Source organism: Sprattus sprattus, assembly GCF_963457725.1.
Source record: "Sprattus sprattus genome assembly, chromosome: 1".
Lineage (NCBI taxonomy): Eukaryota > Metazoa > Chordata > Actinopteri > Clupeiformes > Clupeidae > Sprattus > Sprattus sprattus.
Window position 1 is genome coordinate 76,653,278 of NC_137920.1, and position 25,079 is coordinate 76,678,356.

At 45.4% G+C, this 25,079-nt stretch overlaps 1 protein-coding gene across 2 annotated transcripts; it reads right to left on the reverse strand.

Annotated features, from left to right (window-relative positions):
• Positions 1-19: 19 nt before the first annotated feature.
• Positions 20-25,079, reverse strand: vezf1a (vascular endothelial zinc finger 1a). Of its 2 annotated transcripts, XM_080831998.1 has the most exons (6): positions 25,034-25,079; positions 12,864-13,681; positions 8,026-8,095; positions 6,877-7,045; positions 4,289-4,324; positions 20-3,458 (listed from the first exon to the last, which is right to left on the reverse strand). In XM_080831998.1, the coding sequence occupies exons 1-6, from the start codon at positions 25,064-25,066 to the stop codon at positions 3,094-3,096; spliced, it is 1,491 nt and encodes a 496-aa protein (XP_080688124.1). In that variant the 5' UTR covers positions 25,067-25,079; the 3' UTR covers positions 20-3,093. The 2 variants fall into 2 exon arrangements, with proteins under 2 accessions (XP_080688124.1, XP_080688125.1); XM_080831999.1 differs by lacking the exon at positions 4,289-4,324.

The following is a 25,079-nucleotide window of genomic DNA, read 5'->3' on the forward strand; positions in this document are numbered from 1 at the left end:
CATAAAAACATTGCGCATGTTTACATAATTATTTCTGACAAACATACATTTAAAAAAAATGTAGGAATGTATTACCTTTCTGCTACCCAGAAAGCCTAGTTGTCATATATACAAAATTACCATTGTTAATGTTCTAATACAAAAAGTTTTATAAAAGGTTATCTTGCTTTTTCTTCGCTCACTTTTGCTATTGTTACTACCACATCCTCAGAACTAAATTGTTTGTACAAAGATATACATTCAACTGCCTTCACAGGGGTCCTGGAGCTTCCAATTCAGCATCTCCATTTAAAAACGAGAACACACTCAATTGTAATGTTTAGTTCAATGCATTTCATAGTTGTCAACAATTTGGCAAAAAAAATGGAATATCACATAATGCAATCCATTTTAAAAGGACTAAAAAAAAGAACCACACTTCTCATCAGGACATTCTCTCTTGAAAAAACAAAACAAACAAAAAAGACAACAAAAGAACAAAAACAATTGATCCCTACCGCATGATTTCTTTCAGCTTTTGTTCATTCAAGACAAAAATCAAACGCCTCACATTAAAAAGGAGCACCTAAAAGTTGTATCGAACTAGTGTAAGCAAGACAGGACCTGTCAGAGACGCTCAGGAAAAGCAATTGGCGAATTAACTCAACGGTAGCAGGACAATTCATTGGCAAGTCATTGCATACTTGACTGAACTAATTAGTGTTGGTTTTCAAATTCTTCTTATTCTTCTTCTTTATTAACTCCAACTAAATGAGACGTGTCCTCCCTCACTAAGCCCCTAGTCTGCTCCACGTATTTCATAGAGCAAAACCCTGACTGAGGCAGACTCTGGATCAGAACCGCCCCAGACCACCACCTGAAGCAGCCCAGAGGCAGCAGCAATCAGGGGTGAAGTGGGGTGGGGGTGGACCGTAAGAGAATTGATTAAATAATAAACAAAATGATGAACACTAATTTAAAAAGAAACGAGCCTGCGCAGCTCTAGAGGCTAACACAGGTGTACCTAGCATCACATTTGCAGGGCTCGACACCCACGTAGTGACAAAAAGAAGACGGGGTCCCTCAAAACACTCAGTGTTGCAGTGAGAGTGTTCTGAGCAACGTATAGCTCAGTGTTGCAGTGAGAGTGTTCTGAGCAACGTATAGCTCAGTGTTGCAATGAGAGTGTTCTGAGCAACGTATAGCTCAGTGTTGAAGTGAGAGTGTTCTGAGCAACGTATAGCTCGCAACAACGTCCTGAGTCTAGACACAGGCAGGCCAGGCGAGTGCTCCAACTCTCTCGGCAGTGTTCAATGTGACCTTTTATTCCTAACCATTAGAGAGATTGAGAACACACACACACACACACACACACACACACACACACACACACACACACACAGCTGTTGCCTCTAAAGACAGAGCTACCCCCCTACACACTACTATTTGGTTCTGAAGTATTCTTGAATTCAGTCTAAGTAATGACTGCAACTGAGGCAAAGGACTCATCAGCCCAAACACATGGACGGCAACAGAAGTAATGAGCGTTGGTTCTTGGATCCCTGGTTGGTGAAGGACTTCTGCTTGTCAGCCTCAACAAAAATGGTATTTACAAAGTAACACTGAAAAAAAAAAGAAATCCAGAAACAACTGACATGTTACACAGGGCCTAATAATAATAATAATAATTAGAAAAACTAAGTTACTCTCATACCCCCGAAATACCTGAGCAGAATGTCCCACACTTAACAGGGTCCTTGAAAAATAATAATAATAAAATAATAATTAAAAAAATGAAAATATTAAAAACATGAGTATAAAATACTTCTAAGATCTACACTCGGACACCAACATGATAATAGTTCAAATAAATCTTGGTGAACTAAGGTTGTCGCTTGCCAACCACTAGGTGGCCCTGTTAGATCTAGGCTGGATACCTACCACTCCAAATTTTGATCTTTGATAATACTGCTGTTTTTTTTTCTTCATTTTATGTATTTTTTTTTAACAACATGGGATATGCGTTCAGTGCAAAACTCACTCCTCCCTCTGATACTGTAGAACAGAATAGTCAATGACAAGGTACACAAAGCACACTCCAGCTCTGGTCAAGAGAAAGTCAAAGAAAGCGTCCATTCCTAGTGTTTATCCAAACACTGGGGGGTAAACAAACAAACAAACAAAACAAAACTAAATAAAATAAAAACAGACAGTGAATGCCTATTTGGAGTGAGAACACATTGGCCTGCATAACCAACGGCACATTATTACTCTACAGCCAGACGGTAGCAAACTGGCCCCTATCGAAACCATGGCAGATTTGAATCAGAGTCAGCTTCCATCAAGGTAACCGCTGTACCTCAACCGATTAAAGGCATACCCCCTCACTTGGAGAGTAAAACCAAGCATAAACACAACTAAAAATACAACCTTTCCCTCACAGTGGAAGCCTTTGTCCCTTTTGAACTCATTTCCTTAAAACGTTAAATACTGATAACCAGGCTAGTGCCTCTTGAGACACAGCCCGGATGATGTGGAAGAAAACGTATTAAAACAAACAAAAACTAAATAATCAGTAAAAAAAAAAAAAAAAAAAAAAAAAACAGCGCTTATTGCATTTGTCCTTGTGAACATTCTCCAAATAATCGCAAAGGTCACCGAGTTCGGTTAAGTCTGAGAGGACTGTTCCAAACCCTTCCGATCCTTGTCCGACCGTGGCTTAGTGCGTCATCAACTCCAAACGTTCACATTAATGCTGTGCACTCAACGTCAGGCCAGTCCTCCTTCAGAGGGAACAAAACAAACTAAAAACTCTAGCTAATGTTTCAGTTCCAACAACCACGAAAAAAAAAAAAAACAACTAAAAAAATAAAATAGAAGCGTTTTGTTTATTGTTTTGATGCAAGGTTGCTAAAGGAGGCAGCAGCTGGGACAGAGTTCATTCATTCTAGCTGCTCCTTCAGACCTTTAGAGTAAACAACATCTCTCAGGAGGTGGTGGGCGTGGGGAGTAGAGGAGGAGGAGGAGGAGGAAGAGGAGGAGGACAGGGAGGATGAGGAAGATGATGGTGAGATGGTGAGGAAGGATGACAGGGTTGGGGCTGGGTACTCGTCTCTACCATGGCGGGGAGGAAGGGAGGACTTGTGAGAGGAAAGACATGCTCTCCATGGGCCTCATGGCGATGTTGAGCGGCCCGCCGAGGTTCATGGACATGGGCGAGGAGAGGGCCATGGGGTGGGCGAGGTTCATGGACGCCGTGGTGGGGATGTGGACCGAGGAGATGTTCACCGGGCCGGTGATGGTGACCGGGTGCTGCAGGCCCATGCCCGAGGCCAGGTTGCCCAGGCTCATCTGCGTGGCGATGGTGACGGCGTTGGAGGAGGAGCTGGAGCTGCTGTTGGTGCTGCCGCCGCGGCTCATGCTGGGGCCAGAGGACGTCACGTGCGTGATGGAGGACGAGTTGTGCACATCGTTGCTATCTGGAAGAGAGAGAAGAAGAAAGAGAAGAGAGGAGAGGAGAGGAGAGAAGAGAAGAGAAGAGAAGAGAAGAGAAGAGAAGAGAAGAGAAGAGAAGAGAAGAGAAGAGAAGAGAAGAGAAGAGAAGAGAAGAGAAGAGAAGAGAAGAGAAGAGAAGAGAAGAGAAGAGAAGAGAAGAGAAGATAGATGAAGAGAAGAGAACAGAACAGAACAGAAGAGAAGAGAAGAGAAGAGAGAAGATAGATGAAGAGAAGAGAAGAGAAGAGAGAAAAGAGAAGAGAAGAGAGAAAAGAGAAGAGATAGATGAAGAGAAGAGAAGAGAAGAGAAGAGAAGAGAAGATAGATGAAGAGAAGAGAAGAGAAGAGCAGAGAAGAGCAGAGAAGAGCAGAGAAAAGAAGAGAAGAGAAGAGAAGAAAGACAGGAGCATGGTGTGTTTAGGTTTGGTGTGTGTGAACGTATAGCCCAGCCCCACCCCCTACATCTACACATCTACGAGACCTTCTACAGGACAGTGGGCGGAGGTCACCTGTGCAGGCAGACAGGTGTGAGTGTAGGAGCTAAACCGCAGGGACTGGCTGACCACAGCAGACGACGTTTCAGTGGAGAAACTCCTCCCTCGGTGCTGAGGCATTACAGCTGTGCAGTGTGTGATTTTAGTGCCTGTATGTGTGCGTTTGTGTGTGTGTGTGGCTGTTTGCGTGTGTGTTTTGCATTAGTTTGTGTGTGTGTGTGTGTGTGTGTGTGTGTGTGTGTGTGTGTGTTTTTTGCATTTGTGTTGCACGGTTTTTCATCTAGTTCATCATGATTCCCCACACTGGGCTACGGTTTTACCTTTTCGTGCTTGTGAGGAGTTCCACTGCCAGTACCCTATTCAGAAATACAGACAAGAGTGTTATGAGGGCCTGGTGGCCATGACCCATGCCCCGGACACCCCTCAGCTGACGGCCTGAGGTTCCCCTGCGCCCCCCCCCCCCCGCCCCCCATCGATCACACACACACACACACACACACACACACACACACACACACACACACACACCTCAGTTCACAGCTTGAAGGGCTCAATAAACTTCTACGACTCCGTTACTCCGTGGTCACGCAGTTGCCTCGGACCGGACGGACTCGTTTTCATTTATAGTTCTCCGATGGTTGTGGGTGTTGCAAGGCAATAATAATAACAAAAAGATGGCGGCCGACCAAACTCCGTACATTACTTTTTTTGGGCCTAGAGTTTTTTTTTTTAGAAGTAACCTAAAAATAGACACTGTGCAATATAAAAAAACACTTTATTGTAACTGAAAAATACATCTGAGGGAAATTGCGTGGTGTCTGAGCCAGCTATGTAATATTGGCATACTCCTACCCAGAAGGTAAACAGCGACGTATTGCTAGACAGATATTTAGAGGTGCACGTCAGGCAACGGAGACGCGCTCCGAGAGGGTTTGCCACGACAGAGAGGGCTTAAACTGACCATAAATTGTGCTTGAGGCTCACCTGTGCCTGAACACACACACAGACGGGCCCCCCGCCCCCCCGGCAGGCATTAGTGCCAGGGGTGGGGTATCTGGGTCACCTGTGTTCTGGGGTGGCCAGGAAGGTATATAGTGTTGGGGGAACCTAGAGCTGAGGAGGACTGGTAGTTTGTGTCAGAGAGCACGAGTTGAAATGATGCAGCTCAACAAAAGCTAAACTGATCAAAAGGGTTAAATCAAAAGGGTTTAATCAACAGCGATCGATCCAGCTCCTAGGGATGTGAAATACTGCAGGTTTTCAGTAGTTCTTTGCTTTAGATAGTCTTAATGAATCAGGATTAGATACTAGTGCTTTAATAGCCTACATGGAGTCTTTAAACGGGAATGCGCACACACACACAAGATGCAGTGCAGTAAGCAGCACTGAACCACAGGGGAGTTAGATGATTGAGCACAGTCACGTCAGCCAAAATGAAATCAATCAAACCAAAACAGAGCTGAAAAGTTCTGATTACTGAGTCTATTGCCGTCTCATTACATCATTAAGGGGTTTAATTGTGGCAGTCTGCACTGAAAGCTAATCTGACTTCTGCTATGTGATCAAACTGGAGCCTGTTCTGGTATAACAACAATCACTTCAATTGCCTATAATCATAAGGCGATTTTTCGCCATTCCACATTTTACATTAACATTTAGTCATTTAGCAGACGCTTTTGTCCAAAGCGACGTACAAGGGAGAGAACAATCAAGCTAAGAGCAATAAAACCTGGTGTAACAATAAAAACTGCTTATTTTCTTCTAAAAAAATAGAAAACAACATAGAAAGACCTCATTATATCTGCAATTAAGTGAAGTGAACAACCTCAGCTTCACCGAGGCTCGCCGATGACTAACCTGTCCTGCTTTCACACTGAGGGTACTTTCACTTTCTTTAGAAACCAGCTGAGCTCAAAAGGCACTTGACAAAGCAGAGATAAATGGAGGCTTTAAGAGGCCATTCTGCAGCTGTCAGTATCAGAGTGTCGACACATAACTGCATAGACACCCTCGGGGACGGTGCTGGGGATTGTAGTTAGTATTTAAAGAAGCATTATGGAACAATTGTAGTTCAGGACTAGGGTTAGGATAAGCAGTTTTACCTTAAAATAACAGCTTGAAAAAAATGTGGGCGCTACAATGACTTTTAATATGGAGAATCGCCTCCGTGCCATTGCCATACCAGGGTCCATAGGCATATAACCGCTATATGTAAGAATGCCTAACGCCGCCCGGCTTTCTACTGTCTGCCGAACTAGTAAGTAGCTTATTTGCCGTCTTGCTCTGTCTTGTGTTGCACTTGCTTGATGTTTGACTGTGTTAGGACAGTTGTTGAGTAACTAGTTTGTCATAATGTCAAAGACAGCACATTTCAAGAGATTTCATAAGTTTTAGCCGCTAGCATATCGTCCGGAGATTAACGGACTTTTGGATTCTTGTGGGATACTAGAAAAATAAATAAATGCTTTACAAAATATTATTTAAAGCAAAAAGTATAGCACACTTCTTTCCCCCTCAGAGACAGAGGATTTGTTCTAGGCCGTCTATAAAGAATGAAAGGACAGAGACTCTCATTCCCAGACTATGACTAATGACCCAGTCGGATTGTATCGCTCAGGAGAAAGTCTCAGTGGTCGTGTTCCCCTGCGTGTGATTCATCAGCAAGGTGAATCCCATTAGCCCTATAAGTCATCCTAAAGATGCAGCATTTAATTACCACCCCCACCCCACCCCCTTTCCAGAGGCCCCAACCCCCATTTTACAGGTCAGGAAAATGAACAAAAACATAACTGCAACAAGTAGAACGAGGAGACCGCCATTTCAGGCGTAGTGAAACGTAAAAGAATAAGCGTAACTCAGACGAGTGGAACCCAAAGGCGGCCGTGCCACGCGGGGGCGGGCGTCTTACCTTTGTTGCAGTTGTTGTTGTTGAAGCTGGTTTGGCCGTGCGTCTTTAGGTGGCTGGTGATGTAGGCGGCGCTCAGCATCTTTCCGCAGATGTTGCAGGTGACCTTGCCCTCGTGCCGGATCATGTGCGAGCGCAGGCGGTCTTTGGTGGCGAAGGCAGAGGTGCAGGCCTGTCGGGGGGAGACCATGAGAGTGAGCCAGCGTACACACACAGGGTCAGGCAAAGGTCAACCTCCCTCTCTGGTTTCTCAAACACACACGCACACACACGCACACTGGACGAAGTCCAACTGCACAGACTGTTCCAGTGACTAGGGACGCACCGATACCAGTATCGTGTATCGGGTCGATACTGTGCTCATATACTCGTACTAATAAAATGTCTTCGATGTCATGCGATGCCGATACCACTTCATGGCAAACACTAGATGAAACTCAAGGCTGCAGTCAGGAGGTGTTCTGGCAATTTGTGCTGCCATATCAGACCCCTGGAAGAGGAGAAATGTATAGAACACCGGCATAGGCAAATGAGTAAGTACTTGTGTCGGTACTTGGTATCAGCAAGTACACAAATGACAAAAAGGGGGCATCCTTTCCAGCGACATGAAGATCATTAGTGTGAAAGCAGGCCATATTGTCGTAAGAGCATAATGGTCCATTGCGAAGCTAACCGCACGCAGAGATGTGGTGGATACCAGGGTCACGACCCTGTGCTCGCTGTAAGGGTAATGAGGAAACCCAGTTACTTTCTCAATAAGGAAGCAGCTCTGTGTTGTAACCGCAGCAACGCTCTCAGTATAACTGCGCATCGCAGCGCTAGCTGCTAGCAGTCAGAGAGGGATGCTGGGGTCATGACTGCAGGTGTTCTCATTACCTCATCACACACACACACACACACACACATACGCTCGCGCACGCACACACACACTAGCTAGCTAATGGGGTCTCATCAAACACATGCATCACTCCTAAACTCAACCCTACGCCCGAAACTAACCAGAGCAACGTAACAGTGACACTATAGGCACAAACAGGCCATCAAAAACAGCATGTAGGATTTACTGTGAGGCTAAGGAAAGCTGGCTCATAATAAGCATCCTATTCCAATCACTGTCAAGCTCATGGTTAGGCAATGGCTGCCTCTTCTTACCGTAACTTGGCATTTGAAGGGTCGCTCCGAGGAATGGACATGCTTGACGTGGCAGCTGAGATGGTCAGGCCTGCAACATAAAAGGTGGGAACATGTTAAGAGTGGGATACACAAGAAATGATAAAGGCTCTGTTCAAGTGTCTAGAGCAGTGGTTCTTAACCTGGGTTCGATCGAACCCCAGGGGTTCGTTGAGCCACTCTCAGGGGTTCGGCAGGGGTCAAGACACACACAGTATAGCCCAGTTCACACTAGCAATGTCAGGCCGTTTTTATACATACCTACGTTTTGAAGAAATCATATTTTATTTTTCAAATTACGAAGGGTTCGGCGAATGCACTGATGAAGCTTGCAGGGTTCAGTACCTCCAAAAAGGTTAAGAACCACTGGTCTAGAGGCAAGGTCAGTTTTTTCATGGCACTATATAAAAGAAGAAAATTTAATTTGATAAAAGCGAAATTGTTTGAACTGGAGGGAAAGTTTCCTGGGATAGAGTTGATTGCATGCATCATGACAAGTAGCGATTGATTGCTACGACAAGGCGAGTAAACACAATACGAACGATACGAATACGACGCCGTTTACCTATGCCTGATTCAGGAATATCAGATCTCGGAATGCCTCAAATGCCCCACCATCACACAATACACCACTAAAGTGCGCAATTATGATTCACATCACACTGAAGTCCGTTTTTTTTTTTTTTGGTGGCGTTTCAACAACAGGTCCTTGCATCACAGCACAGCCTACATGGAAGTTCCCCTGGCCTGCTGAAGTCTCTCTTCGCTCTCGAGAAACCCCAAACACTCTGCCAGCTGGTCCAAGGAGCGGTGGTTTCACACAGGCAGTAGTGCAGCCAGTGAGGAGCAGAGTCAACTGTAATCTATTCAGGCGTGCTGTGAACCAGAATGGCTGCTCCTCTCCCCTCCCCTCTCTTGTTATTAACCGAAAAGGACAGCGGCTTCCAGACACACACACACGCACACACACACACACACACACACACAGCCGGCAGTCACGGCTCGCTGACGCTGCCCCGTGTTATGCTACTCTACTGCCAGACAGTACTTTACACTGTGTTCAATAAAATCAAAAACCTTACTGCAAGACACCACTTTTCAGTCGGGCATTATTCTAGCTACACCACCACAACAAAAAATAAAGAATGTCCTGCCAGACACTACTTTTCACTGGATTTTCATTCAAACTCCACCACCAGAAGAAGAAAATAAAATAAAAATATTTGCATTTCCTGAAGGAAACGCTAGTGCTTGCAAAGGAAAAAAAAATAAAAAATTCAATAAATAAATGTATACAAATATAAAAGGAAAGAGATTTGTAATGCATGAGCAGAGAATGAGAGAGGAAGGTGGAGAAAAGCAAAGATGTGTATGGGCATTTGGATGGGTAAGCTCATAAAGAAAGAGACAGACAGACAGAGACAGAGAGACAGCGAGAAGGAGAGATGAAGAAATTGAATAGATGGGGGAAGTTTGAATTTAAGATAGATTAACAGATAGGTACAAAGATAAACAGAGAGAATGAGTGAATAGACAGATAGATAATATCGATCTATCTATTCACTCATTCTCTCCATTTATAGATAGATGAAGAGAGAAAGAGAGGGAGAGAGAGAGCTGCTGACTGCAGCAGTGACAGCTCTGACATGACAGTTATAGAATGTCACCAAGATACCACAATTCACTTAAAAATGGGAAATTGTTACTCGTAAATCTTAAAAGCATAGAAAGTGTAGAAAAAAGTTTGAACGAAGTTTCTGCTTTAATCAATTCGTATCGCACCATAACAAAACCAACCAAACGTCTAGGACTTGGGCTGTCCTACGTCACGTTGGAACAGTTATCCATCATTTTTTGAGAGCTGGGGGAAAAGAGTGACTTCTTATTGGTCGTCGTGTATATCTTTCCCCTAGGGAGAGGACTGCTGGGAATCGGTGTTGGCAGTGTCACGTTTCATGAGCCGAAATCCTCCTTTTTAACTCGCCTCTATCTACTTCGAGTGCTCACTCGGAAATTAATCCGCAGATTATTAGTCACGCAGTGCCTTGGGTGGTAACAGGATGGAGGGAGGGAGAGAGAGAGAGAGAGAGAGAGAGAGAGAGAGAGAGAGAGATTGACGCACTCACTGCTATTCCCGCAACCTCTTACTGGAAAGGAGTAGCACTTGAGCAGAGTCACCACTTAAAAACGGGAGCACACACACACACACACACACGGTTACACTGCCGCTGCTGGGTGACTAAGAGGAAATCCCGGTCCACTGGATCAGTGGGTCCTTTCACTCACTCTTCCCCTAGAAGGAGGAAGCAGTGGCGGGTTCAGGGGAACCACAGCATGACGTTGAAAAAAAAAAGGAGAAGACAATCAAAGCAGTCTGCGCCCCCCCCCCCCCCCCCCCCCCCCCCCCCCCTCTCCTTCCTCTCTCTAGCTTGCTCACAGAAGGAAACTATCTTGGAAGCCAGCAGAGATTTCAGTGACTCCGTAGGCAACAAAAGCAGTGAGTCAGAAAGTATTGAGGACAGCTATTAATCAGCGGTGCAGCAGCCAATGGTAGCCGGACGATGTTAACATCATACGGACGAGCAGATGGTCTCACAGTCTCCATCTCGGCACACATACTTTAACAGGCTTGCAAACGGTTAACGTCACCACATTCTTTATGATCACGGCTAGATACTCATGTGGTCAGACTGGCTAATCGCCAAAATGATTATTTGTAGCATGTTAAAATGCAACAACAGTCCAACCACTGAACTCATATATAGGCAATAGGTTATGACAGCATTATGTCGGATGTTTTCCGCACAACTGCATCATAACTTGCAACTTGTAAAAACGGATTTATGAGGCTGAGCATGAACGTCTGTCCAATTTGTCTCATATATCAAACAAAGCAAGTGTTTATTGCATTGGACAAGACTGCAGCCTACCAAATTAGTTAAATCCCAACACATACACTTACACGCTGCTAACGTATCTTATGTCCCTTCAATATGTGATTGCTTGCACGATCATACAGTGTTATTATTGTGCTGTTATTTTTTGGTGCCTTTTCAACTCCCACGGTTTTAAGATATCGAAGTCTCTTCTAATGCTTTGTAGTTTGCTTGCATGCAGCTCATTGATATATATCTCTTTTTTATTGCCGTTTTTAATGGCTTAATTTCCCATCGAAAATGATGAGGCAAGTTATTAGTCTAGTGCCTCATGTACGCTTATTATTTTGTAGTTTGCTGAGCAGCAGCTGATTTTGCACAACCAGTTGCGTTAAATGCGAGACAAGAGTTGGTTCGAATTTGCGGACCGAAATGGCTTAATTGCTGCTGTAATTGTAAAATGAAGATATTATCAGACCTGTGGATTATTTAAAGCCTATAGTTCAGCTGAGGGTTTGCTTGTGTCTATTCAACGAACATAACCAGGTTGGATGAACGTCAACAGCTAACTTTTTAGCAGCTTAGCATTCTATTCTATTCTGGCAAGACTGCAAGCTTATATACGGTATTTTCAGCTAACCTGGAAAGCCGACAGTAAAGACAACGGGGTCTGCCACATTATAGTTTCTAACATAAGTGTGTTAAGTAAAAGTTAAGGTTATGATGTGGTGATTTAAGATGACAAGGTAACTCGAGAAGTGAATTGGCTCTAGCAAGCAAACAAGCCACTAGCCAGTTAAGTTACTGCAAGCCACTAACATACGTTTCTGTGTAAGTATCTGCTCATATTAGTCTTTAGGACGCATTTCAGTTAATAAAATCACAAACATTTAGGCGTTGTCGTTTTGGTTAGTTGTAAGTAAACAACCCATTCAAGTAGTTAGCCAGCTAAAGCCATAACCAGATAGCTAACTTAAGATTAAATTGATGACCCACCCATTAGTAAAGAAAGCTATTCGTGATAAGAGTATGGTAAATTGGTGGTCATCACGAGGCGAAAAGACTCATTTAATCGCCCAATGTTATGCTAGATCGTGTGTTTATATGTACTTCCCATCAGTATTCACTGTTTTTCTGAGTGAAAACAAGATGAACTCAGACATGAATTGCGTTTGACAAGTAATCAGGATGCTGTTAAAACAGCATTTTTTTTTGTTTATCCCCAAACATATTCATCTAATCAGCGGTAGATTATGATATTATGTTTGGAATCAACTCATATGAATTGTTTGATGTGGCGCTAGTAAACACCAAGAGAAGAAAGCAATATTTCTACCTTCACTTCCTTACAAACAGATGGAAGATATTTGACAGAAATGACACAGACAGTAAATAATGATCAGAATTACAGCAACTAAAGATGACGCATCTGTTGAAAGCCATGGAGTGTAAATGAGCATAAAGGCTGAATTACTACCTCTGCGTCGAGGGAATTGGTCGTGATCTGCTTTTAGTTTCGCCTGTATGCTCAACTCTCTAGAAAAGAGGTGATTGATAAGGTTGTGGTCTAAAGAAGAAGCAGAGGAGTTGTACAGCTGTTGTTGTATAACAACAGGGGATGACTGCACAAAGGCCAATGTTGTCCATTTTCTTAGACAGTGCTGACTTGTGGCATTTCTGTTCAGATAATTGAAAATTGTCAAAACGTACTCAGTTTTCAAATCACCCGTCTTAGTTTAAGGCTCTAACACATCCTCACCCACACCGTGTCATGATTGACTAGAAAATAACACAATTAATGAGTGAATCAATATTGCTATATAAATATATTCTCACTAAGCCAATGTGATCTAGCACCTGTAACGGAGTGATGAAAGCCATGAGTTACGTAGAGTACGTAGTAGCAAATGTAATATTGAAAAGGTTAAAGGTCATTCGACTCACCTGGAGAATCCCTTGCCGCACACGGAGCAGACGTAAGGCTTGTGCACGCCGCCGTCGTGAGAGCGCACGTGGTAGGTCATGCGGTCCTTGCGCTTGAAGCGCTGGTGGCAGATGGGGCACTCGAAGGGCTTCTCGTCCGAGTGCGAGAGCTTGTGGCGGTTGAGGTGGTAGACGTCACGGAAGGCCTTGCCGCACATATCGCAGCCGTGGTTCTTCTTCACCGGCTTGGGAGGCTTCTTGGGCTGCTGCTGCTGCTGCTGCTGATGTTGGTGTTGATGATGATGCTGCTGCTGTTGATGCTGTTGCTGTGGCATCGCACCCATGGAGACCGACGACATCACGCTGGAGCCCGTGGAGGCGGAGGTGGTCGCCGTGGTGAGGATGCCGGCGATGCTGGAGATGTAGGAGGGGTTGCCGCCGGAGTTCTCCCGTGGCATCGAGGAGATGAGCGGCACCATGGTGGGCGCCGACTGCGTGGCTTTCTTGGGCCGCGACACCATCTTGATGCCCGTGTGGCACGACTCGTGCCGCCGCAGGTGGTAGCTGTCGCGGAACGCCTTGTTGCAGTAGCTGCAGACGAACGGCGTCTTGGTCTTGTGCTCTTTCTTCACTACGGCCATAGGACCCCCCCCTCCTCCTCCTCCACTGCCCCCTCCTCCTCCTCCTCCACCTCCCTGACTGTTGGACTGGCTGACGGGGGGCTTCTGGTCCAAAGGGATGGGCATCACAGGCTTCTGGTCCTGGGGCTCGGAGTTGAGCAGTGGCAGCAGGCTGTTCTGGGCCACCTGGTGTTGGTGGTGAAGAGCTTCATTGGCCTGCTGCGGGGACGAGAGGAGACAGACACGTCAGTTTGTTTGTTTGTTTATTTATTTGATGAAGAGGGACAGTGTACATTAATAAACATTCAAACTGTAAATGCACCCAATCGTAGCCAAAAGGCTAGTTTCCATTGGCAGTCCCCCTGCCAGAGTGAAAATGGCTAAACAACTTAAAAAAGGCATTTACATATATATCAAACATAACATTGACAAAAAATAGTACAGTACAGTTCAGCAGTACAGAGCACAATAAGGCGGGTAACATACTGAGGAGACAGTTGTACCTTAAGTAGTGAACTGTAGTGTCGTTTGCTATGGTTTGGCCATATAATGGGATATGTTGTTCACGACCTGTGATGTGTTGCTTTGAGATGCATTTGAATCGACTACAAACAAAAACACTCTTTGATGCCCCTTCAGTCTATGCCAGGAGGACCATTCAAGGTATTCTGACCAACTGCTTTGATTCAAATAGGGTGAAATAGCCCAAAATAACGAAACAAAATGCGAGACAATGCCACTAAAAATTACTTTTACACCACTTGAAAACTTTACTTTTCAACCAGGTCAAGCCATTTACAGGGGTTCCATTGCAATTGTGTTGCTGCTGCCAGTTGGTTGGTTTTAGTTTCATCACTGGCTTAGCAGCAGCATTAGCTTGAAGGAAGCGAGGAGCGTGGTCATCATGTCTGTTGACAGGGGGAAAGTGCTTACTAATGGCCAAGGTGTCCAGGTGTGTGTGTGTGTGTGTGTGTGGAAAGAGTGGGTGCCTTTGCATTCTCAGAACTCCGGTACAGAGAAAGCAGGTTCTCTGAGGTGCTGCCTAAGCCACTCACTGACATGATTTTCAGGTCAATCGTTTATGCAACACAGCTCTTTTGGGGAGCTTGGCCTACATCTATACAGCGCGCACGCACAGTCAATGTGTCTGTATTTATAACCTTTTCTTTCTGTGATGGTTTGATGGGGAGAGGAAAAGCCTTGAACTTGAGTCATTTGCATGTGACTGGTTGCTTAATGCTTACTTCATGCCTCTCTCTCCCCCCCCCCCCCCCCCCCCCACTCACTCTCTCTCTCTCTCTCTCTCTCTCACACACACACACACACACACACACACACACACACAAAATGTTAGCTCTGGGAGTGGGTAAAACTGAACCGTATGTTCCACTGTTTCTCCAGTGTTGGGCGATAGGGAGCACTGATGAGAGAGAGAGAGAGAGAGAGAGAGAGTGTGAGTGAGTGAGTGAGTGAGTGAGTGAGTGAGTGAGTGAGTGAGTGAGTGAGTGAGTGAGTGAGTGAGTGAGTGAGTGAGTGAGTGAGTGAGTGAGTGAGTGAGTGAGTGAGTGAGTGAGTGAGTGAGTGAGTGAGTGAGTGAGTGAGTGAGTGAGTGAGTGAGTGAGTGAGTGAGTGAGTGAGTGAGTGAGTGAGTGAGTGAGTGAGTGTGACTGTGTGTGTGTGTGTGTGTGTGTGTGTGTGTGTGTGTGTGTGTGTGTGTGTGTGTGTGTGTGTGTGTACGCCTAGGGTCAGAGATCTTTTACGTGTCCCAGCTACTCCAGACCGGCTCACTCTACAATCTGAGTGACACATCAAATAACTGAACGAGAGAGAGAAAGGGGGAGAGTTTGTGTCCCAGAGAACAAGACAGCAAATGAGAGCGAGAGAGACAGCTTGTGTGCCAGAGAACGATAGAGCAATTGAGAGCGAGCGAGCGAGAGAGAGAGCGAGAGAGAGAGAGAGAGTGTGTGTGTGTGTGCTCGAGAGCACTACACCAAAGCCAGTGTGTCCGAGGCTCGTCAGAAATAGCCAGTGAGTCATTTGGAGTGCATGTGTGGCGTGTCGTGTCTCTCCGCTTGCTCGCTCGCTGGGAGTCGGGCTGAAAGAGCACCAGCGGGACTCCCGTCACCACTTCCGCCTCCCTGCCATCCGATGACTAACGGCAGGCAGGACGAGCCGTTCACATCAGGAAAACCACCAAGGAGACGACACGAGGCGAGAATGAGGAGTGTCGAGTTTCCGCCACCATAGAAAGTCACTTAAAGTTATGTGGGAATCACATCACAAGACCGGTGTTATAATATGGAATAGCCTATTACTTAAGCACTTGGCCCCAATCCGAAACATCAGTGCAGATCGTCCTTGCTTGCCAGTGATGTGTATTAGTTAGTGGGAATATATATATAGGCCTGTAGCACGGCCCCAGAAGGAGGCCTCCTAACAGGTAGGTGTTCCACCAGCACGGAAATAGACTTGGCCATTACCGAATGCCGAAAACCAGTCCGGTGCCGCCCGGGCCTCTAAATCTGTCGTCTGTAAACCTAGCCGCTGAGCCACCGTGCTGAGTCGTCATGTGACTGCAAAAGTAGCCGACTCATGCGAAGCAGGGGAGGAATCCGAGGGGCTGCCTTCAGCAGCATGGGGCCCTAGGCCAGCAAAAATAGAGGAGGTCTACCTGACTGAGCAGAGCCCTAGAAACAAGGGTTTAGGCCCAAGACCGGCAATAACAGAGAAGGTCTACCTGACATTTGAGCCGAGCCCTAGAGACAAGAGTTTCGGCCCAAGACCGGCCAACATAGAGATGGTGTACCTGGCTCTGATCTGAACCCTGACTTTAGTGTTTTATGACCAAGACCAACTTGAAACACAGATGGCATTGCAACTGAACCTAAATAATCTAAATAATAGAAACCATGATTAAGACCAAAGATCAGTGACAAGTGGTGATCTTGTCATGGAACCAACCCCTGAAAACAGTCACCCAGGCCAACGTCATTAAACAGAGACCTACTGAGAGAACTGCTCATGAAGTAAAATGATTCAGGCAACCAACCCTATAACATCAATGAATATCACAGAACCAGATCCTTGTAATGTGGGACTCAACACCTGCTAAAAAACAGACAAGACGACACCCTAGGAAGTGGCGACAGCAATTAAGGCTGCCTCTTGAGGCCAGGGAAGCCCAGTAGGGCTACCTCAGCACACAGGTCAGACCACATCAGAATGGGCACAAACGAACAAACAAATAAAACAAACAAACGAACAAAACTCCCAGCCACCCACCCGTCAATGTCTCGCAGGGATCCAGAGCACCTGCGCCTGAAAGTCAGGCTTAAAAACACAAATAAAGAGTTTTTATTGCACTTAGTTGACTGGATACGAGGGAAGAAAAACGCATCCAATCCAGCTGACACGAGATACACAGAGAGCACGTCTCCACACCGTGTTCTGAAGTGGCCTCCTACTGAGACACTGCTCTGCTCTGACGTCAACGCAGACAAGCAACCTCCACCGTCTGGCATTCAAAAATAAAAAAAATCACTCACACACACACACACACACACACACACACCTCCAAAAACCCTCTTTCCCCCCTGATAGCTGGACAGACTACACAGTGACCCAGATTAGATGCGGAGGCACTCTGAGGGTATTCAAGCACAAGTTTGTGTTTTTAGGAACAGGATGCCAAGCCGCCACAAAAAAAAAAAACACCAACAACAACAACAACGACAAAAAAAAACATTTATCCGTCTGCGTAGTCCTCGCTTTCTACGGTCCGCTGCAGCTGAGGCAGCATCACAGCACTCCAACACCCAGGCAAAACACTTCACGCTAAAACAAGTGTTCTTGTACAAGTGTCCCGTTCAAGCAAACTTCCAAGAAGCTGTCCACAAAGCTCAAGCGTACAGTGGAGCTGGGCTTCAGTTGTTCTGCCCTGGTCAACGACAATATGCCAATATGGCAGCACAATAGCACATCTGGCCCGGCCTTGGCCCTGAAGAGCACAATAAAGGCAGGCAAACACGCCGGCTCAGAGTCCCTTTTGTGGTTCAATGGAGCATCCTAAATATGCGAGGGGCCCCCCTTACAGAGGAGAAGCATGGGGAACACTTACCTCTGGATTACGAGCGCCAAAGGAACAACTAAAAATACTAATACCCATATGGGCCCTAGAGCGGAGTTTCAGTTGAAATTCAAGAAGTTCATAACTGAACTGTTATTTTTTAAAAATCAAGACAACAAATAATTAGCGTGTTCTAAATATTTATTTCAGGTACTGGGGTGGTCAGCGGAAAGACAAAGGAACGCCTACACCCCTGTGTTACACTATTAAAAAGATTTGCTTGTGCAAACTGCAGAAGAAAATGTCAAGGATGATTTAACGAGATGCAGTGATGACCGCACCATTCATGACTGACTCATCACACCAGATCCAGTCATTATCCTCTGCAAGTACATCAGTTTTTGTTTCTTTGGATCTGCAAACTATTATCCATCTTAGGCCTTTAGGCGCCGGTCTTTTAGTCAACCAGTCATCTAAAACTATGTTTGATTTGGTACCCACGTTTAAACTGATCTGGGGTCTGAACAAGAGAGAAATAGAAGTTTGGGGCCACGTCATGGTCTGAGACCGTAGAAAAGGAGGACACAACAATTAAGTCCGACGACAACCCGCTCTTCCGTAATCAGTAAAGGCTGAGGTTAAATACCTGACCCCTCTCTTTTCGGGTTCACCCGGCCGTCCCAAGAGCTGGGGGGGGGAGGGATGGAGAGCGGAGGGGGAAAAAAAAAAAAAAAAAAAAAAAAAAAGGGAGAGAGGAGAAAAATGGATTGGCCGTTCTCCTCCTTATTTCATCTGCTCCATTGTTGCAGACACAGAGCTGGGCAGTGATGCACTCGGGGCTCCGCAGGGGGGCTTTGTGCCCCAGTCCTCACTCATTTGGCTCCTCTATTCATACACACTGGCCTGGCTTCTCCTCTCCTCTCCTCTCCTCTCCGCACAGAGACAGACGCTTTTGCTCTCGCACACACACACACACACACACACACACACACCCCTGGGAACTCCTAGGGTAGGTAGTATGCCCCTCTCTTTGTCTGCCCTCCTGCACTGTCTGGCAGTCCCCCTTATGATTATAGGTATCCTATCTTCATCATCACAGAGTGGAGCCTGCCTGGGTCTATCTATTGCTCTCTCCCTCACACACACACTCCATCTCTCTTCGTCTTTGTGAATCAGCATCCCTCAGATCTCCATGCCTCGGTGTGTGTGTGTGTGTGTGTGTGTGTGTGTGTGTGTGTGTGTGTGTCTTGGGGGCTGTATATCTCACTCTGTGTCTGTAGTCACATTTGTATGTGGGCCTGTATTTACATCTGTATGCCCTTATGTGTGTGTGTGTGTGTGTGTGTGTGTATGTTATTCTATCTGTCTGCCCCGAGTGTGTGTGTCTGTATACTTGTATGTGAGTGTGTGTACTTGTGTATGTGTGTATCTGTATGTGAGTACTTGTGTATCTGTATGTGAGTACTTGTGTATCTGTGTGTGTGTTTGTGTGTGTGTTTGTGTGTGTGTGTGTGTACTTGTGTATCTGTATGTGTGTGTGTGTGTGTGTGTGTGTGTGTGTACTTGTGTATCTGTATGTGTGTGTGTGTGTGTGTGTGTGTGTGTGTGTGTACTTGTGTATCTCTGTGTGTGTGTGTGTGTTTGTGTGTGTACTTGTGTCTGTATGTGTGTGTGTGTGTACACACACTTGTGCATCTGTGTGTGTTTGTTTGCACTTGTATGAAACGGAGGCATGCCTGCCTGCAGATTGCAGAACTCCCGGTCCCTCAGACAGCGTTGAGGCGCAGTGACTGCAGCGCTCCTGGTACCCCAGACAGAGGCGAGGCGCAGTGACTGCAGCGCTCCTGGTAGCCCAGACAGCGTTGAGGCGCAGTGACTGCAGAGCCCCTGGTACCCCAGACAGAGGCGAGGCGCAGTGACTGCAGCCTGCTGCGCCTTCACGCCGCTCTGACAGGTTTGATCCAAATGCGCACTGAAGGCTGAGGTCACTGCAACGTAAATAATATCCAAACCGAGGGGGAGCTCTCAAAAGACAGCCACCTCCTTGACAATGGGGGAGCGCAGACAGGCTTGGCCAATGGCTGGGTTGGGCTGGACGCTGCTCCTGCCGCACTACACATGCTAATCTTTTTCTTTTCTTTTTTTCAAATTAAGCTTCTTTTTTTTTTTACACAAAAAAATTTGAATTTGAAAGCAGATTAGCAAGAACAGAGAGAAGCATATTGAGAGGAAGACAAACACGGCCGCCAGACAAAAACACTGTACTAGGGAGTATCGTCTCGGCTCATCTCCACCCCGCTCCGCTCGTCTCATCTGGCCCTGACAGTCACAAAGACAACTTGAAAAGCTACCTGTGGGATATCTGAGGTGTTTAAAGTTTGACGCTTCCTTTGTAGTTCCAATGTGGTTCAGATTTACCAGAGAGGCCAAAATCCCATGCTGGACTTGGGAACAGGGGAAAGTGCCATGTTGGACTCTGAATCGAAGCCTATCATTTTGAAAAACGCTTCTTCTTTTTACTCACTTACTCATAACGGAGCAAAACCCTTTTAACCCCCAGAAGTCTACGGCTTGATGTTCATGGTTCTGACACGGGGTTATATTAATTAATGAATTATTAAAATGTAATATATGTAAGCAGTATACATGTCATTTGCATTTTCCTTTTAAATTCCTTACAAATAATCATACTGTGAAAAATATCTTTTCTCTTAAAATGTATTATGTTCGGCTACTTGAGGTGATTCTCTGAAGTCTTGCGTGAGCTCTTATTCACTCTATTCATACGAACAAATGAATTGCTATCCAACATCTATGACCCTGTGTCTCTGTTGTTTCAAAGGGCATCAATGGGAGGGCTAAAGGCCTTGAACCCTGAACATGCAGAGGACCTGTTAACAAACCTCCACATCCTTACACAAAGCCCTTTCCTAATGGAATATCTTCTGGAGAAGAGACCACTACTACTATTTTGCAGGAATCTCCACTACACCTATGCAAATGTAAGTTTTTACACAAAGTAAACTCCATAACCATCCAACTAAGGTAAAATATACATGACTGGCCATAAAACACTAGGCCTACCTGTTGCACAGAGAAACTCAAGGTTTTTGCGTTTGTTTATGAATATGTGGTGTACTTAAGTACTACTCATCATAAGACTACTAGCAAGCATGTTGCGCTAAAAACGTTAATATACACAATGAACAATAGCCTAGACAACACGCAGGAGTATGGGGCAGGGGAAGCCTCCATACCTCGTTTACATGAGTGGACACAGAGTGTGTATATTATACACACACACACACACACCTCCTTCAATGGAATTCTATATCTACCATCTACTTCCAAATGACAGTGCTGCCTCAAAATAAAGGAATTATACTGGGTGGCCTTCCCCCACATCGTCCATCTCCTCTCTTAAAGCCACAGGTAATGAAGAAGTCTTTGGCATGTGAATAGAACAACTAACAAATGTGTGAGTGTTTATGCTGTCTTACTGGTGATGTGACTGAAAAGTACCTAAATAAGGGACCTGTTCAGGTAGGTACTTCCTCTAAAACAGTAATTGTCTTCATCGGTGTATAAATCGGAAGGGAAAAGCCTTTAAGATTTATGGAAACACCATCATCACACTGGTGTGATCATGTGGAGCGAAAGACTGGAGTCCAGAGTCCAGAAAAAACAGATCTCCTTTTTCTCAGCGTCGACGACGACGTTGCAGGCTTCAGGGGGTTGAGGTCATGTCTCGACCCAACATTCTGAAACCGCAGTCTGGCAGAAAACAGAACGATGTCCCAGAATCATTATGAGATTCCATCCTATGCACTGGACCTCTGCAACACCAAGTGGCTCTATTTAACTGAGCATTAGGGTAGGGTTTACCACATCTGGTGTGGTCCGTGCTGATGTCCCGATAGCTGGGCACATCCTCTCCGGTGCTGGAAATGAAATTACGCCGGGCTATCGCATAGGTCCCTGTTCACCAGAGAACGACTCATGCGGGGGATAAGGTCACTTTAGCCATCCAGACGCCCATTACCATCAGAGGTGCTACACACACACACACACACACACACACACTACCATCCTTCCCCTGCTGCCAGTATCGTCTAGATCAATGGTCGACTCACTCGTCTGACTCGCTCTCCTTCTCTCCATCCTTCTATCCCTCTATTTTTTTCCCCTTTCCAACCTGGCGGGAAGACCGTGAGTCATATGTGAGACTGAGACTGAGACTGAGACTGAGAGTGTGTGTGTGTGTGTGTGTGTGTGTGTGTGTGTGTGTGTGTGTGTGTGTGTGTGTGTGTGTGTGTGTGTGTAGCACCTCTGATGGGTCACAGGAGCGGGGCGAACAGAGGCCGTTGTCCGTGCTTCTGTCCTGGCCACAACACTAAAGGGATTACACGTACTTCCACTCACACTCTCACTCTACAGCCCCTCACAAAGCCCCTCGCACACCACTGCTCACATGAAAGGGACACCATCTCCCCCTCCAAAAAAAAAAAAAAAAACAACAACAGAGCCCCATCGGCCACCGAGGAGTCGCGCCGCAATGCAGCCTCAGTGTCTCTTCTGCTGCTGCCGAGCCGCACCACGCTGGGGCAGAAACTCACAAGCCAAGAAAGATATATAAACTGGCTGCTTTCTTCAATACAGACTGCACCCAATCAAATGATTTCAAACTGTAAAAAATGTGCTGTCTGTGGGGGAGTGAAGCTACTTCTTGTCAGCCAGTGGTTCAGTTGAAGGGGCTGAGAGGCACAACGGAGGAGATGAAACCAAAGAGGTGGTGATGTCAGACACGGTGGGCGAGACACCGGCTGTCTCTCCGCAGGTAGGAGGACGTGGGAGAGAGGGAACGCTACGAGCAAACGGACGAAAGAACGAAAGGAAAAACAAGGCCACTTCACACATGGCCATACCTACATCTGAACACCACCCACACCTCCTGGGTCCCCCCCCCCCCCCCCACACCTCCTGGGTCCCCCCCCCCCCCCCCCACACCTCCTGGGTCCCCCCCCCCCGAGAACCAGCAGCGACTCACAAGCTCAACAAGCTCATTGATCAGAGGCTCCGACATGTTTCTGTCGAACTGTAAACTTGCAAAGCTCCCTAGGTCTAACTAGGCCCATGTGCACAGCACTATAACATCTGCTAACTGGTTGAGCGCGTATAGCATGGCTGGAGCCGGGGCTCAGAAGTTGCACCAATTAGCTGTAAACAGCTGCACTCCTCCGCGCACTGGGGATACAGTAGCTCTACCTGTCACAATTATGGCAAAAACTTCAAAGCAAAAGATGTGGGCGAAATAAGCACTGGCCTTAGGACAGGCATTCCAGGCACCTCGATCATCTGATCTGGTGTTGAAGCAGACATACAGTCAGAGAGAAACAGAATGTTATATATATATATATATATATAAATACATTTATATTACTAGGTGCGACTTAAAAAGAGATCAGAGATCAAATTGGTCCAATTTCCCCTCCAACTAACAAGCTGTAAGATCAATGAACACACAGTGAAAGGGCCTACACTGAAGTCTGTTCATTTCTCTTTTCACCAGTTAGTAGGATCAGCTGTTCCAGACATTCAAGCAAAACTAACATAAAAAACACTTGACATCATCAAAAGAAGTATGTGGTGGTGCTACCTATCAAATGATTCTGACTCAGATGTCAACACAGCAAACAGACTTTACAAGCAGCTTTAGTTATACAAAGATCCTAGTCATTCCCTTCTACGAAGTAGAACATCTTGTAAATGGGAAACTGAAGTTTGACTGAAACACATGAGACTCCAGCTTGAGTCAACAATTAGTCATTCGAATGAATGCATCCAAGTAAACTAGATAGGCGAAAGCCACTCGTTAATGCATCGTCAACAACGCACAAGCCAATTATGATAGATATAACCAGGCAACTTTGGCATTCGCCTAAATCATTACTGTTTGGGAAAAGTAGCATTTCGGTAATGACAGACTTGAATGTCTGCGTGTGCGTTTAGCTTCAACTATCTGCGCTGCATGCAAGCCAATACCCGGTGGCGTATATTTAGAAAGGCAGCTATTTACCAACATGCGTATATCCCAATGTAGTCATGTCTGATGCTATGAGCAGTCTCTGAGTCATCTCTGGCAGATGGCCTTGACGGTAACGTTACAGTGAAACGTTTCGCTAAGAGGCCAAAGAAAATAAGCGAGAAATTCCACGCTGGTGGAAATAATAATGACATGACCTATGATAACGTTTTTATAAAAAAAACATTTTATTTGTAACGACGTGGCAACAAATCTGATCTTCAAATGAGAACATTCTCTACAAAAAGAACACGGTTATCTAAACAAAAAGCCGATCATAAAAAATACGAAGTATAGTCTTTATAAATACCCATTTATGAGATACAAAATAACCCAGGTCACCAGAGTTCGAAAAGACCGTGGTATGACTGAAATCAAAACTTGCTTGCCCTCAGTAACGTTAGAGATGCAACTCGCGCTGAAAAACAACGACCAAGTCCTAACATTTATAGTTTCACGGGACCAAAACACCTTACAACATAAAAAAAAAAACATTGATTCAAACTCGGAAGCAGTCTGTACATATAAATGGCTACATTATAAGCTAATTTGTAGCCTGATAGCATTAGCTAAGTACTGATGTAAGTTAAGTTATGCGCAATGTAGCCAGCTAGATAGCTCGTCAGCTAGTCCTAAGTTATAACACTCGCGATAGTCCTCGTGCATAATCGACTCAAACAGAACTGATCAAATCTTTATTTAGTCACAGATGCATCCCAATTCAATCACGGCCAGACAATGACACAATCAGCAGACCTGGGTGGTCTGAAAAACTGTCGCCAACAGAATCCTTCTTTTTAGATGCATAGCTCAAATTCCTTCTCAAAACCCGCGGTCACATTGCTATTTGAATCACTAAAAGGACAGGGGGAAAGTAATGTGTTCACTTATTTGAATTTCAGACCATACAAGCAACCGATTTCAAAAGTGCTCCCTTTACTTTGTGCGACTTCACACCGTCTTTAAAAGTAAAAAATGGAAACAATGAGAGGGAATTCATTCAGTATTATCAAACAAAACTGATCAACGGTTACCACCAAAGAAAACAACAAGACTGGCTTGCGGTGGCGTTAGCGGAGGCGACGGGTGATCCCTCATGTTCGAGAGCTTTGATCAAGCTTGAAATAAAACAAAGCTCGGTGTTCAAGTCGTACAAGTTAATCATTCCATGTATAGAGTTAGCGAAATAGATTCTATTCTTCCGATACTAACCGTTTTCAGAAAGGAAAACTGATTTTTCCAGGCGTCATGCCCTTCCTCACAGCTGGAAGCCTAGGATTGATGTACCATTGTTTTGCCAGAATTGCTTTAGCTAGCCACTTAAAATATACTTTAACAAAAACAACATCAAAAACAAAGTGTCTCAACTACTAGCAAGTATTTGTAACACATCGCAATTTCGAACCCAAGGCACAAATCTTACCTGAAATAAAAATGTGCTCCAGCTCGGTTCCATTGCAACACTTAAG

Bases quoted from the DNA above. Each gene is read 5' to 3' on its own strand.
- vezf1a (XM_080831998.1), bottom strand. From the start codon at position 25,066: ATGGAACCGAGCTGGAGCACATTTTTATTTCAG. The intron at 8,096-12,863 runs GTGAGTCGAATG...TTTATGTTGCAG, and splicing joins TGCGGCAAGGGATTCTCCAG to GCCTGACCATCTCAGCTGCC. The intron at 4,325-6,876 runs GTAAGACGCCCG...ATTTCTGAATAG, and splicing joins CAACAACAACTGCAACAAAG to GGTACTGGCAGTGGAACTCC.